General features: G+C 47.0%; 1 protein-coding gene across 1 annotated transcript in view; it reads right to left on the reverse strand.

Moving 5' to 3' along the window:
- PDLIM4 (PDZ and LIM domain 4) overlaps positions 1-14,887 on the reverse strand; it is a 47,871-nt gene continuing 32,984 nt past the window's right edge. Inside the window, exons 4-7 of the mRNA XM_032750830.3 lie at positions 11,518-11,696; positions 7,390-7,547; positions 3,572-3,692; positions 1-2,722 (exon numbers count right to left, since the gene is read on the reverse strand). Coding sequence (XP_032606721.1) covers positions 2,518-2,722; positions 3,572-3,692; positions 7,390-7,547; positions 11,518-11,696 — 663 coding nt within the window. The 3' untranslated portion in view covers positions 1-2,517. The remainder of the gene's footprint in view (positions 2,723-3,571; positions 3,693-7,389; positions 7,548-11,517; positions 11,697-14,887) is intronic.

Genomic DNA, 14,887 nt, shown 5'->3' on the forward strand with positions numbered 1-14,887 from the left:
TGCAAGACAAAACTCCTAACACAATTTTATTTTTTGTTTCATACAAACAGTACCCTCCCCACATTTTACAGAGTTTAACAGCATTATCTGGTGACAGAGAAGGTGACACTCACTTGTGGCTGCTCCTGCAAGCCTCACAACAGGAACAGGGTGGCCTGAAGCCAGGAAACCATGTGCCCTGGGATGGGCCTGTGTGAGGCAGCTCCAAGCTCTGCAGGGAATCAGGTGAATTGATCACTCCTAAGAAAGGGTATCATGAGATGCCATGTGGAAATACTGATTTGAGGGAGCTTAGGATCCTTAGAAGAACCGCTCCATGCCCGGTATTCCCCCTGGTGTGGCAGCCAAGCAAGACCACCAAGGGTGCCCTGGCAGCATCCTGCTCAGCTGGGTGTTTAAAATGAGGGCAATGAACCAACTTATGAACTTCTTGGTGCTCCCTGTATCAGGGCTGCAGATTCCTGGCATCCTGCAGGACATGGCCATCATGCAGGTAGAGTCAAATGGGGACAAGAGCCCCAGGGAGTGACAAACAGCAGCACTGGCAGCTCCTGCTGTCTGCCTGGAAAACAGGGAAAGGCATCCTGTGCCATTTGTGTTGTGAGTCTTCCATCATGCAGCCAAGCTCTGTTCAGTCCTGGATTTTGGTGAAGTCTGAACTCTCAAGCTACAGGCACCAGAGCTCAAACCAGCAAGGATAACAGAGGAATTCAGAATAAATGTTGCTGACAAGGGCAACCTAAGGAGCTCCAAACAGAGCCCTGTAAAACAGGGCAGTAATGCTTCCCACCTGATTATCATGTCTCCTCATTTACACTTGTCCCAAACATTCCCCCCTTCAGAGGGTCCAACTGACCAAGCAAGGCCATGCATATGCAAGAAAAAAACATAGTTCAGCATTGTGATAAAAATTTCCACATTTCTTGTACTTTTAATAATTAAAAATCCTGATGGCAGAAGGAGGGGGAGGTGGATGTGCTGCTGCTAGCAGGAATGCACACAGCCAGCATCTCTGTGGTACCCAACTGGAGGGAGCCCAGGGCTGCTGGGAGGCCGCAGGAGCTGCTGCATCCCTGTAAGGCATTGCATGAAGAGGTCTAGATGGAGACAAGTAACACCCTAAAATCCCTTCTGTGGTGCAGAACCTGTAGGAAGAAATTCCCCAACTAGGATCATGCTCCCAAACCTCCTCCAGTCTCCAATTTTCTCTCTTTTGCAGAGCCAGGAGGGAAAGGGGTGCTTTACCCATTACCCCATTTCTTATTTTCCTTTTCCGTGGAAGGAAAGCAAGCAGAAGCATTTCTTTTTCTCCCCCACATCCTTCCTCTCTCAAAGTGAGGAGGAAGAAGAGTAAGGCTGTTGCAAAGCAGAAGTAACCTCGTGGTACCAAAGACACAGCTCCCATCACCTTGCACAGCAGTACCCATCAGCTGAGCAAGTCAACTCCCTCTCTCCTTCTCTAAGTACTAACATGAAAAAACCCACAGTTCTCTAACAAAGAAACATTTCAAGAGCCACAAAATCTCTTCTCTGTGAAATAAAGTGGATGCATGGACCTGGCTGAAAGCACAGCCTTGGGAGATGGGTATAAACACAGTCCTGCTGCCCTGGGATTTGGGGCTCACTCAAGCTCTGGTTATTCCCTAAGAGGTGGGAGGCAGACCCAGATAGCAGCAATCTGAGTATCTAAAGGACTGTAAAATTATAGCAAAAACTGGGAAATAGTCCCAATGGCCAAAGGAAAGGCAGCTGTGGGCAGCAATGTAGGAGGTGGGGATAATCAAAGGGTGCTCCAGACTACTGCAGTGTCATTTCAAGGTGTGCTTGAGTCATTAGATGACAGAACAATTGAATTAGGTGTAGAAGAAGAAGAAAAAAGCCTCATTACATACTCAGTGTGAGATCTCTTGGGAACTCAAATCAGTCCTTGTCAGCCTCAAACTGCACTGCCCTGGTCCAGAGAGTTTCACTGTAATTACTGTTCTAAGAGACCACCCTTCCTTGGCATCTCTGCTGGGATGCAGCTGAGTGAGGCACCCACTGGTATCATCTTGACTCTCAGGGGTTGGTTTTTAATCACTGGGGCAGCCACAGGAGATTAGTGTTAGGACATAAGAGACAGCTTCTTTTGTTAAAGTGCCTTATTTTCTTTGAGCTTTTAAAACATCTTCAAAAACAGCCTCAGTAGAAGGAGGGCACAAAAAAAAAAAAAGAAAAAAAAAGGAATACAGGTTTTATATGAGAGTAGAGAATTAATCAATATTTACACAGATCTTGGATAAGATTACAGCATACACTAATAACCCAACACAGCAAAAAGCAGAGTGTCAAAAAGAAGGGCAAAACCTGTTTGAATGCTTTCAACACCATTTCCCGGAGATCCCAAGTGTAAACGGTTTTATCTAGGAAAAGGCATTTTAACTTGGGCTTTGGTAATCGGGGTTGATTAGAGCCCCACTGCTTGCAGGCAGGAGGACGTGGGTGGGCTGCCCGACCTCTCCAGAGCACAGCCCAGGCTTAGACGAGTTCAACTTTGGCGTTTGGATAAACAGCCACCACGTCATAGCCCTCGGGGGGCTTAACCCTCTCCTTGGCATGCGTCTCGCAGTACAGCTGCTCCTCAATGAAGAAATAGCCTCTCTGCTTCAGGTTGAGGCCACAGTCGTCACACATGAAGCACTCGGGGTGGTAGAGCTTGTCCCGAGCCTTGACGATGGTGCCCCTGGGAGAGATCAGGAAAGCTCAAGTGAGGTGGAGAAACAACGAGCAAGAACAGCTTTTCCTGCTGCCTCAAGTAAAACAGTAAGTGGAGGAAAGCAGCATGCAGGGACATGTCAGGGTGTTATCAGGGGTTCTCAGCCCACCCAAAGCTGCCATCTCACTCCAGGTGTGGCTTCACTATGCTTCTGCAGGGAGGGATGCTCCACACCCAGCAGCACTGCTCTACAGCTTGGTGAAAAACACAGACTTGAATATCTACACTCAGCCTGCATCTGAAAATCAGGAGCAAGGACTGGGGCTGAGCACCTGCAGGCACTATGACTTGTGGAGCAGAGACCCTCACTCACTGCTCCAGCAAGAATATGGTCCCAGGCATTTGCACAGCTCACACTCAGCCAGCAAATTTGGCTTGAGCAGGATGTAAATTACAGCAGAACCTAAATGACAACAGGTCATAAATTACAACAGAACAAAGCAGAAAAACACCTATACTTTCTGAAATAAACATCCATCTGTCAGAGAGTAAATCTTCAACAAACAAAACAGCTTTCTTCTCAACATTCAAGGTGTTTCTCCCACCAACCCTTGTAAGGCAGTGAAGGAGTGCTTGGTGCTATTCATAGTCCCTGAGCAGCTACTATGATAGGCAGGGCACAAACCATCCCATAAATCATCCCTTGTGAGATTCCCTTAAAAGGGGCAATCCAAACTGCATTGCTCAGGTTTAGATATGGTTAGAAAAAACCAGAAAGGGATTCAAGGTATTCTGCTATAAATTCTAACCCACGTGCCATGTCCCAGTGTCACTGTCCCCACGGCACCGGGGGCTCCAGGGAGCCACGACACTCACACGATCCCATTCCTGCAGCGGGTGCACTCGGGAAGCATCTGCAGCCCAGACATGGGGCCACCAAGCTTTGGCACCGGGGACTTGATGTTCCGGGGGTTGCTCAGTTTGTCGAGTTTTTCACCTGCCAAAAATTATAAAGACACAGATTAAAAACTCGGCTTCTCAGGGCTGGATTTTCCCCCCTCTTCTTCCTCTTTTATTTACTTTTCCCTTACAGAGTCAGACGAGTCTGCCTGTCATAACAGGACCTGCAACTCCCCTGGAAGTTCCAGGACAGCACCAGCTCAAAAGACATGGACCTTATCAAAATGTAAAACAGCTGTGATCTAGAGATGAGAGGTTTATTTGGCTGTAATACTACTTACTGAGTTAAGAATCATAAATAGTGGAGAGCTCAGAAAAGCTCCCCCCCCTAAAAAAAAAAATTAAGGTTCCATCACAGCAACATTCAGGAACACTTGGTAGACCCACCATTTATCAAGGAGATGTAGATGAAAGAATATCAGAGAATGAGGCATATTGAACCAAACAATAATAGAATCACATGCACTTTTCTTCCTAGAGCACACATTTAGAGTCAAATAATCTAAACCAAAATACTGTGATAGAAGGTAAGGTCTTCTGAGGCATCAGGCCTCCTTTTATGAAGGTCCAACAATGGGAAAGGAAGCAATGAGATTTTGTATATATGAAAAATACCATAGCAGAACATTCAGTGTTGCTGCTCCCACTCCCTACAGACCATCTACCGTCTGCCCTCTGATTCTGGACAACACCAACATGCTTCTTGCCAACTCCTGGGATACTTAAAAGGTTCCAGTATTGACTGCATAGTTTTCCACAGCTGACAACTGACAGGTCTGTTTGGTATATACTGATCTACAGTTCCTCTGTGATTGCCTAAGGTTGTAGAAGGAAAAGCTCATGAAGAAGGACCAGTTGGCTCACAGTTTGGAAAAACAGCAGAGGAGCTCTTGGATGAACAAGTCATTCTCCAGAGTTCTAATTTGCCACACTCCCTGAGCTTCCAAGCTGTTTCAGTCCAGGGTCCATTGTAAACATGTACTTCAAGCCCTGATGCCCAGAAGGTCTCTGTAGGCCACAAACTCTTTTGATCGAGTTTGTGCACATATTCTGTGCCAGTTTTGGCAGCTTCAGAGCAAAATCCAGTGTAAGTGCTTCCCACGGCTGCAGGAGCATCTCTGCCTTTCCTAAAGGGAACTTTTAGCACCTGGAGCCTGATACATCCCCACTGCTGGCTGCTCACAGACCCTGGGCAGGGTCACACCACAGATACATTTTGAAGGGCATCACTCAGAAATGTTTCCTTCCATGGAGAGACCCCTGCTCCCCTGTCCAGTGTGTCTCAGGAGTGCTTATTGTCCTGGGCCCAGAAGGGAAGGAGGGTGCACACCTGACTCATCCCCTGGGGTGCACAGGCACCTTCACACCACAGCCCCCTCTTCAGCCATGGCTCTGACACAGAGGCCAATGCTGCCAGCAGTTCCAGCCTAGTGGGTAAAACCAAAAGGACCAACTTCCCACCAGACCCACCTCCCCAAAACAGTGCTTGGCAACAGAGCTTTCATACATACAAGGCACTGCCCAAGAGCAGAGCAGAGCTACTCCACCCCAGGAGTTCCCTCAGTACTTGACTGGCTCCAGCCAAGCCCCTTGTTGAATCCTTCCGCTGCCTTGCTGGGAATAAACTGAAGCAACTGAAGCTGTTGGCTTCCCCCAGCATGAGACACAGCGTGCTTGGACTAGACAGGCTCATCTGCCAACATTTAACAGTTAAGCTGTCACTGCCTCTCATGCAGAGTGCTTGGATAAGCTGCTTAAAAAAGGAAAGAAGGAAAAAAAAAAAAAAAAAGGATTTTACAGCAAAATGAACCCTGCAGAGAAGGCTGCTTCCCATCTTCTTGAGCTGTGTATAATTTCCTTCTATTTACTAGCCCAGTCTCATGGTGATTTATGTTCTGCAGCAAGGCAGCAAAATGCTTTAAGTCCACAGCCTCAACCATGCTATCTCCATTATGGCTGGAGTTTTTTGTCCTTTCTGAGTCATGGGTGCCTATAAGGGTGGGCACTGCCATTCCTCCAGCCTCCACTTCAGCACAAAGAATTGCTCCCTAAGGGTGTGGGAGAGGGCTAAAATGCTTCTAGTAGGAACAGATTCCATATAAAACAGGTCCTTGTCCAAGACACTCAGTTCCTTGGGAGAGGAGAGCTTGACTTTAAAAGGACAATGCAGAGCAGGCTCAGGTCAAAATGTGTAATTTTAGGCTTAAGGAAAAAGGAGCAGGGGTGGCAGCTGTAAAACAAACCCAGCAGGAACATTAGGGGTTGAAAATGTGCTGGAACATCACAGAGCTTCACGTCAAGCAGAGATGCTTTTCACCTAATTTCTCATCCCTTGTGAAATAAACAGTGTTGGAATGACCAAGGCATAAGTGAGGCTGTGCCTGCAGGCAGTCACACATCCCCTCCACACTAGGGAGAGGGAGGATGGTAGAATCCAGGTGACAGTGACTGCTCCAGTTACTGGCTGGTACCCAAAAGCAGCCTGTCAGGCTCCAGTCAAACACTCAGTGTTGCACTGGTGATGGGCTAGTGCCAAGAGAATGCTGATGAGCACACACCCAGGACTGGCTGGACAGTCCCAGGATATGGGGACTTGTCTGGCATCTCTTTCTTCCCCAGCCTTTTCTTTCTCCCTTCCTCCTAGCACTGGGTTCCTGCCAGCCCAGGGCTGTGGGATGCAGGGGGAGGCAGAAGCAAACCAGCAGAGCCTGAGTTTTGTTCCCTTTCCCTGGCACACAGAAGGGAGGAAGGCAGCAGCGTTACTAAAACACAGTCACTTCCCATTTGCTTCTTCCTGACGAGGAGACTGGGAAGCAGCAGATTTGTCCTTGCTGTTGGAGGTCTTGAAGGACCTGAAGGTCCAGCTGGGGCCTGTGTTTAACATCAGTTTTTCTGCCAATCCAGGGGCTGTAATACTAATACAAAATATAATAATATACCCAGTGCTTCTGAGGTTGATCCTATCTCGTGCTTTGTAACTATGGCTCAGTCCCACTGAGAAAACCAATACTGGTGGAATTCCATGATGATCAGAGGTTACCTGCAACTGTGCTTCTTGTGAAGCAAGAACCAACATCCTTCTAGTCAAAGAACTGACCTCTCCAACATTTTAGACAAACAGAAACTGAAGTGCAACAGCCTAACTCACTACCTCTTACGGCTCCATAATGAGATTTACAGCAGCTGGTATTTTCTCATAAAAGATATGTTCCTGGATTCACATGATTGGAGTATGGGGCCCTTGGAAGGAAACAAAAAGAGGAGTCTTGCCCTGTAAGACTGTAAAGCAAAGCCTAAAAATTTAAACATAAAAGCCCCAACAGACTTAACAGTGAAAGGCAAATAAAAAAAGACGCTGAAATGTATAGATTGGGGATCTTATTATTTAATGTGTTGACGACACGGGCAGGAAGCTGTGACAGACCTGAGAAGTGAGCCAAGAGCTCCTGATCTCTATCCCTGCCTTGCTGAGGACCATCCCACATCCTTATGCAAATGCCATTTACTTAACCAGACCAGGCTCTCCAACAGTGATCTTACACAACTGCTTAAGGCCATCACATTTCATAAACCATCTCAGAAAACAGCTGCCACACTGGTTACAAATCCAGCTTTCACACGGTGCTCAAGTCAGACACAAAATTTGGTAAGCAGGAGTATGTGAAACACTGGTTTGAAACCTGCTGTCCCAGTGGTCTCCTCACAGGAGGGTGCTTGGGTGCCATCCTCCTTACCATTCTCACTGGCCTCCAACATGCCCTGCAAGTACCGGAAGGATCCAGACTGCTTTGGCTCCGAAATGGGCTTTTCATAATCCTGAAGCATCTTGTAGACATCTGACTCCACATCAATCCCATTTCTGTTCCGTGGGAGAGACTTCATGGGGTCAATGCTGGTTTAAAGCAAAGAAAGAAAGGCTCAAGTCAAACAGAAACAGCTACTGTCAGCTCATCAGGGAGGTACTGAAATCTCCACATTCCCACAGATTCAATTAAGCACCTCTGTTCCCATGTGCTTCCCTGCCTGGAGGTATGTCTGGCACAGGAACAGTTGCTGAACCAAGGAGGTTAAGCTTGCTCCCTGTTGGGCTCCAATTGAGCAACACAGCAGGGCTGGCCCAGTTACCAGATGCCTTCAGGAAAGAGGGCAGCTGCTTGCAAATGCTGTAAATTGCTTTGCCACCTATGGAATTTATTGAAAAATGGGAAAAACATGCATTTCATTAACTACATAGGGCCAGGGCATGCACCCACCCCTTGTAAGGACATCTGGAGAGTGTGTGCCAGGCAGGACAGCAATACCCCTCACCAGCCACAAGTGCTTCCTGTGAAGCTGGTGTTACTGTAGGCACATCACAAACACAGAGCACAGCTTAACTGAGAAAACCACCTCACCAGGGAGGGGGACACTGGGGCTGCCCTGTAACCCCCACCTCCAGCCTTCAGCCTGGAGTTGCTCCTGGTCTGTATGAAGAACATTTGGGATGCACAGACAACAAACAGCAATTTAAACCATTATTCCACTCCAATACATCCAAACATGAAAAGCATGGTCTGGAATCAAATATATTTCAGGTACATGCTTAAATGTCCTGCTGAGAAAAGCTGAATCCAAGTGCTTTTGTGCTCCAGAGGCCCCAACACACTGCACAGCTCCAGGGGAAGGGGCTCATCTTCCTTTTTATAGAGCAGGTCATCAAGGTCATTACAAAACCAATAAAAATAACAAGAGCCCTGAACTCCATCAGCTTCACATACTTTAGCCATCATCTGGATAATTTTTTCTACCAGTATTATATTCATGGCTTAAACAAATAAACAAAAGTAGCAGCATTCACTTTCAAAGAAAGAAAGAAAGGAAAAAACCTCCAGACAAAAATCACTTTCAAAGAATGGCTAGAGCTCCAAGTTCTGGTGGAGACTCCCCAGCAGCTCTGCTCGCTGTGGGAGGCGAGGGCCAGCCTGGGTGGTGGGGCTGAGCCATGGTGGTGCAGAGCCATGGACCCATCCCCTGACTCCCAGCCAGTGCAAACCCCGCAGCTGTGCTCCAAGTGCTTCTCTGCCCTGCTACAGTTCACTCCTACATCAATTCACACATTTTCAACGGGAAAGGGCAGGTTTTGGCCAGCTGTGTTAATTTGGCACAGCCTGGCTTATTGGTAGTGGCGGGGCAGGGGGCCCACAAGGGGAGTTTCTGTGAGAAGCCGCTAAAGGCTTCCACCATGATAAAACCAATCTCTGCTGGCTCTGAAGATGAACACGCTGCTGGTCCAATTAGAGAGGTTGGTAACGCCTCTGTGATGACATATTTAAGAAGAAAATCAAAACAACGCAGGGGCAGATTTTCCAGGGATGGCGAGGCGCTGCTGCCAGGGGCCATCCCTGGCTGCCGCCATCTCGGCACGGCCTGTGGCGAGCCTTGCCCTGCCTGCCCAGCCCTGCCTGCCCAGCCCTGCCTGCCCAGCCACGCTGCGGGCAGAGGGACAGGGGCAGCAGCGGCTTCTCCTTCCCCGTGCCCTGCAGGGAAGAGGCATTAAACAGCGCCAGCGCTGTGGCCACCACTGCTGCTCCATGGCGGCAGGGCCTGGCCAGCGCTGGGAACGTGGCAGCGACTCCCCAGAGAGGAACCTAGACAAAATCGACCTCTCAGTGCTGTGGGATCCTGCAGCAATCTTTGAATTAGTGCAACTTGATTGCAATGGTAGCTTTGAGCAGCAGCTTTTCTTCTAGTCAGAGAAGAGGAATAAGTGAAGACATTTAAGCAAAAACATGGTGGCAGAAGGACACTGGAAAAACAAAGAGGGGAGGAGGTGCTCCAGGTGTTGGAGGCCGTGGTGAAGTCTGTGATGGAACAAACTGTCCCCCTGTAATGCAGGAAGTCCATGGGGGATGCAGAGATCCACTCACAGCCCATGGGGAAAGTGCCCATGGCAGAGTGGGTGGATGGCAGAGAAAGCTGTGATCCAGCAGGAGACCCAAATGGAGCGAGGGCTCCTGCTGCCAGAGACAGAGAGAGTGGCCTCACTTCCAAACTAGAGCAGCCCATCCTTAGAGGACTGCACCCCATGGACAAGTGACCCATGCCACAACAGTTTTGGGAACACTTGTTGGCCTGTGGAGGGACTCACAGCATAGCAGAGAACAGACTCCTCTCCCTGAGCAAACAGAAGATCTCAAGTGACAAACTGACCAAAAGCCCCCCACCCTGACACCCTGCACAATCAGTGGGAAGGAGGGAGGGGCTGGGGGAAAAAATTTGTGTTTTAAAGGCTTATTTTACTTCTCATTAGCTTCCTCTTACTCTGTTAATAATAAATTTACTTTATACCTTTAAATTTAAACCCTTAGAGTGTTTTCTCCCAGTCCTCATCCCAACTCATGAACCCTCTGTTATTTTTTTCCCCTCTTCTCTACTCAGCTGAAAGCAAGAGAGTTAGGTAAGCAAGTGACTTTAGTGGTGCCTGGTGTTTGGCCAGTGTCAAACCAGCCCAGCCTCATCAATGAAAATGCACTCCAATTCAAAGAAAATACACTCCTGCCCCAATTCTACTCAAAGACCCAAGAGAATGTCCTGGCTTTAGGTTCATTTGCAGATAACACCAGATTTTGTTCTCTGTTTTTTGTGCAGTTCTCCTCTTTCCAACTTCAATAACTTTCCCGGAGCAGCACAGGGAATGAGCTGGCTTGCTGCATCACTGAAATACAGATTCATGCAGACAAAGTTCCCAAGCTGAAAAGAAACTCTCTTTGCATGTGATACAGACATTACTTTCTTGCAGGATATTTTGCCAGTTTGGAGGAACATAAATCAAGATCCTCATAAGCCATGTGAAAGCATCCCAGTCCACAACCTGGCTTGTCTCAAAGTCTGAGTTATTCACCCAAACCATTCTTGGCTACACAAAAGCCTTTTCTTTCCTAGGAGCATTATTTATTTCTCAGCCTCCCAGACAGCTGCACTGAGCAGATCTTGCACTTATAAACATCCCAGTTACTGGAGTTCATCCTTTCAGCCAATACCTCCAGCTTCTAGGGCAAGTATTGGCTCCTGGGTTTGCAGCAAGATGATCCCCACTCCTAGGAGGGCAGCACCTCTATCCTGCCTTGAAGATACACTTTGAAAAAACAAACTATTATTGTCTGTGACATTCACAGAGCCATGGAATTGTTTAGGTTAGAAAAGCCCTCTAAGATCATCAAGCCAAACCACTCCCCCAGCACTACCAAGGCCACCACTAAGCCATGTCCCCAAGAGAATCATCTAGATGTTTAAGTCCCTCCAGGTATGGTGACTCTACCATTGCCCCACGCAGCCTGTGCCAGGGCTTGACAACCTTGTTGGTGAAGAAAGTTTCGCTAATATCCAATTTAAACCTCTCCTCTTGTCTTCCTTGGCATTAGTCCCAGCTGGGGGACTGTACCTAGGGGCCACTTATCTAACAACTCACATCAGCAATAGAAGGATCTTAACAGAGATCTAGAGAATGAGCACCTTCACCAAGATTCATACCTGAGCTACAGCATCGCAAGCTTCAATTCAATGTTGCAGCTGTTACCTATGTAGATGTGGCCATTTTGTTCAGAAATTAGGGTCTCCAGACCCTTTTATTTTTGCTTTGCTTTGTTAATTTGGTTAGTTTCTTTTCTCCTCCCACCTACACTTGACCAGCCCAGCATCTTGATGGACTAGACAGAGTTATGTCAATGGTTACAGAAGATGATCTTGAAGGTCTTTCCAATTGAAGTGAGTCTAAGATTCCATGACCTCAGGAGCTCCAGGAGCACAAAGGCTCTGTGCACTCCCTGAACCTTAGTTTGCAGAAGCAGCAGCAGATGCAGGGCCAAACCCTGCCCTGGTCCTACCTGTGGGCAGGAGTGATGTGGAGTCCACTCAGCTGGCCTGGAAGGGCTGACTCGGGGCTGTTGTTGGCGTAGAGCCGGGTTGGTTGGTGATGCTGCACGTTCAGCATCTGCTTGCTGTCCACAGGGCTGCCTCCAGACCCATGGGGCATTGACCTCCTGCTCTGGGCAGGGCCACTGTCCTGGAAGAGAAAGAAAGAAGAAAACCTGAGATTTATAGTGTGTGATGTACATGGAGGGGCTGTGTTGGGACATGAAGTTTGCAGTAGTAACATTTTATGTGTGCTGTGGAAAACAGGGATGTGCAGCAGGAAAAGGAAAACTCAGGCTTGACCTGCAGTTAAATTGTGCTGAATCTACACAGCTCCCCTTGGTCCCCAGCTAAATGAATTTGCTGTTTCTCCTAGTGAGCCACTGCCAAATATTCTGCATTTATTTTATATTTAAAAGCATATGTGCTGTTTCTTTAAAAGAAAGGTTGTGAGTCTACTTCTTATTCCATGTTCTATCCCTCTGAGCCCACTTGCTGTGCTCCTGACTTCAGGGCCATCCCTTCCATTTCTATCACCAAACAGGATAAACCCATGCTACGCAGCTCCATGTGCAGGATGGGCAACACCTGAGGCCAAGGGACCAATCCTGGTATTTTCACTTGCAGCTACCCTTGTCCACACAGATACACATTAGTTTAGGGAGGTTTTCTCCCCAAATAAGATTAGTCATTTACAGCATGAGAAACACACCAGTCAAGGGTTTAGCTTGGTATTCACATTTCCATTTGCTTTTTAAGTCCCAAGGTAAACTGTGGAAATCTTTTTGTCATATGACCTCAAGTCAGGAACTCAGATGCCATAAAACGACAAATTTTCCACATTATTTTACCAATGTCAAACATTACCTATGTGTTATTCCACACACATGGAATTCCACATACATGGGTGTGCTATTAGTCAGCCCCATCCACACCCATAAACCAAGCAATACCTACTGCTAATGTCACCTGAGCCAGGCTTTGGAGCTAACTCCAGCAACTGGGAAAAGCAGCAGGAAGCTGGACACAGCCATGGACACATGCTGGCTGCTATTTCCAGCCATGTGAGTCACAAACATGCCTGGACTGATGAAAGACATAGATGCAGTATAAGAGGCTGAAGTCTATTTAACCTGGTTTAATTTGTTCTAGGGCAGCTCCCCAAAAGAGCTCTTTCCACCAGCTTTTCAGTAGATTGAAGCTGATAAAAAAGCAACCAAGGCAATAAAACACCATCTTGTGAACAAATAATGAAGTGTATATTGGGAGGCTCTGATACAAAGCTTATTTTTGACTAAAATAATCCAATAAATACTAATTAGAAACAAGTGTCTACCCCTGGTGCACAGGAGAATGTACTGGCATTCACAAACCTTGTAAAAACAAACAGCTAAGAGAAGTAAAAAACAGATCCTGCTAGAAAAAGATCTTGAAAGTCCAATTCTTCAGTTCTTCCTAAGGCAAAATGTCCATTGATAAGACCAAGCTTACTTAAGAACTGAAAGATGGTGTCTTCAAAGTTTTTTTCCTACTATCAGCTGCAAACCTGCAGCCTTTAGCAAGCTCCCAGCAACTTCCCCTGCCTCAGAAGCTGCCTGGAGCCCTCTTGGCACTGTTTCCTCCACACCACACATGCACAAACACGTGGGGAAAACTGCTTCCAACATAATAACTTCAAATTGTCTATTAAAAAAGGAATTTTGCTGCCAGGAATAATATAATTTTAACTGTTCCCCAATTTATAGTCTCAAAAAAACCCCATATATATATATACACACAAGCAGGCTATGGGTTCCCAATTCCCTGATTTAGATTATTATTTCAAGGGAAATAAAGAAAACACTCAACCATGACACAGAGAGAGGTAAAGGAGGATCATAAACATTTTTTTGGGATAAAAGCAATGGTCCATATGGTTGACAGCACTGAGAGCAATGCTTTTAGAAAGCCATTACCTTTAATTATCTGGGCCAGATTCACACTCAGTCCAGGGTGGCTGGGTCCTCTCCTCTGACCTCACGTGCTCCTGCACACTGGTGCCATCCAGACCTTTGCTGGGGAACATGGAACTGGTGGTTGTTTCCAGAATGGAAACCTCCTCCAGACCATCATCTCCATGGACTTGCTTAAATCCAGGGTAGTTTGTAAAGCGTCGCCCCTTTGTCCCTGTTAAGCTCAGCAATTTGTACATCAGGACCAAATGTTGCTATAAAGTTAAAACTTATTGCTTGGGCACTATCCAAAAGGAGGCCCTTGATGGAAGGGAGGAAACAGAGCCCTTCCTGCACTGCTTGGCATCCCCATCTGCCACCAGCTCCCTGTCCCTGTGGGAGGAGGATGCTCATGGTGCTGGCAGCTCACCTTTCCTCTGCTCAGCATGTTATAAAGACACAGGTGACCCAGCAGCATCCACAGGGATCAAGAGGTTCCTCCTGTAGCACAAAATGCTGTTCCCAGGCCAGAGCTCAGTCTCCTCTTCCTCATAGGCTGTGAGACTCTGCAAGGCTTCACTTTGTGCAAAACACTCACACATTCGCCCTCAGAAACCCAGAACCAGATGGATTTCTTTCCAGTTGTCAAAATCAAGATCAGTTCAAATTTCCCCCCTTTGAGGCCTAATTTGCTTTTCTTTGCTGGATTTTCTTCCTGCTTTTTATGGCCTTTCTTAAACTGAGTTTGCAAACCCTTCTTACGAGCTGGCCTGTGAACTCTCACCAAGGAGAACTCTTTCAGCCTACAAACCAGAAACTCCCGATTTGTTTTCTCATGCTTGGCTGTTTTTTTAATGCATTTTGCAAAATGTCCTATTTGAACTCCCACCCTTTTTCAACTGCAAGTCCTTAGCTCTAGAGACTACAGAGATTTAGAGCTTCACATTCTGATCTGAAAGCATTTAAAGTTCATTTACTTCAGTGTGTTATAAATTAGACTTTAAAAAGACAAACAAAATAACTAATTTCCTTTTTCCAGACTAGGAGAGATTTTAACTGAAGATTGCTAATTTGATAGGCCAACATTGGCTCCTAGAACCTCCAACAAGCCCCTCCACCCATGGCATGATTTGGAAGGATGAACAATGATGGCTTCGGTGTATCTAAAAAACCTTCCTTGGGAGCAAACTCATCAGCTGCAGAGCTGGAAATATCTCCTAAATTACACCTCCAAGCCCCAAGTGCACCCTCCATCTGCCCACTTGTGCAATGGTGGTGGGAGATTTGCCCAGACAGGACCAGCAGCAGCTCTGTCCCTGCCATGTGGGTGCCCATCCCCACAGGAATTGCCTGCACTTTGTTTATTTTCCTAATCCTTTGCGTGCTGGTCCTGCTCTCACACACCACAAGA

The sequence above is a fragment of the Taeniopygia guttata genome, chromosome 13 (assembly GCF_048771995.1).
Source record: "Taeniopygia guttata chromosome 13, bTaeGut7.mat, whole genome shotgun sequence".
Classification (NCBI taxonomy): domain Eukaryota; kingdom Metazoa; phylum Chordata; class Aves; order Passeriformes; family Estrildidae; genus Taeniopygia; species Taeniopygia guttata.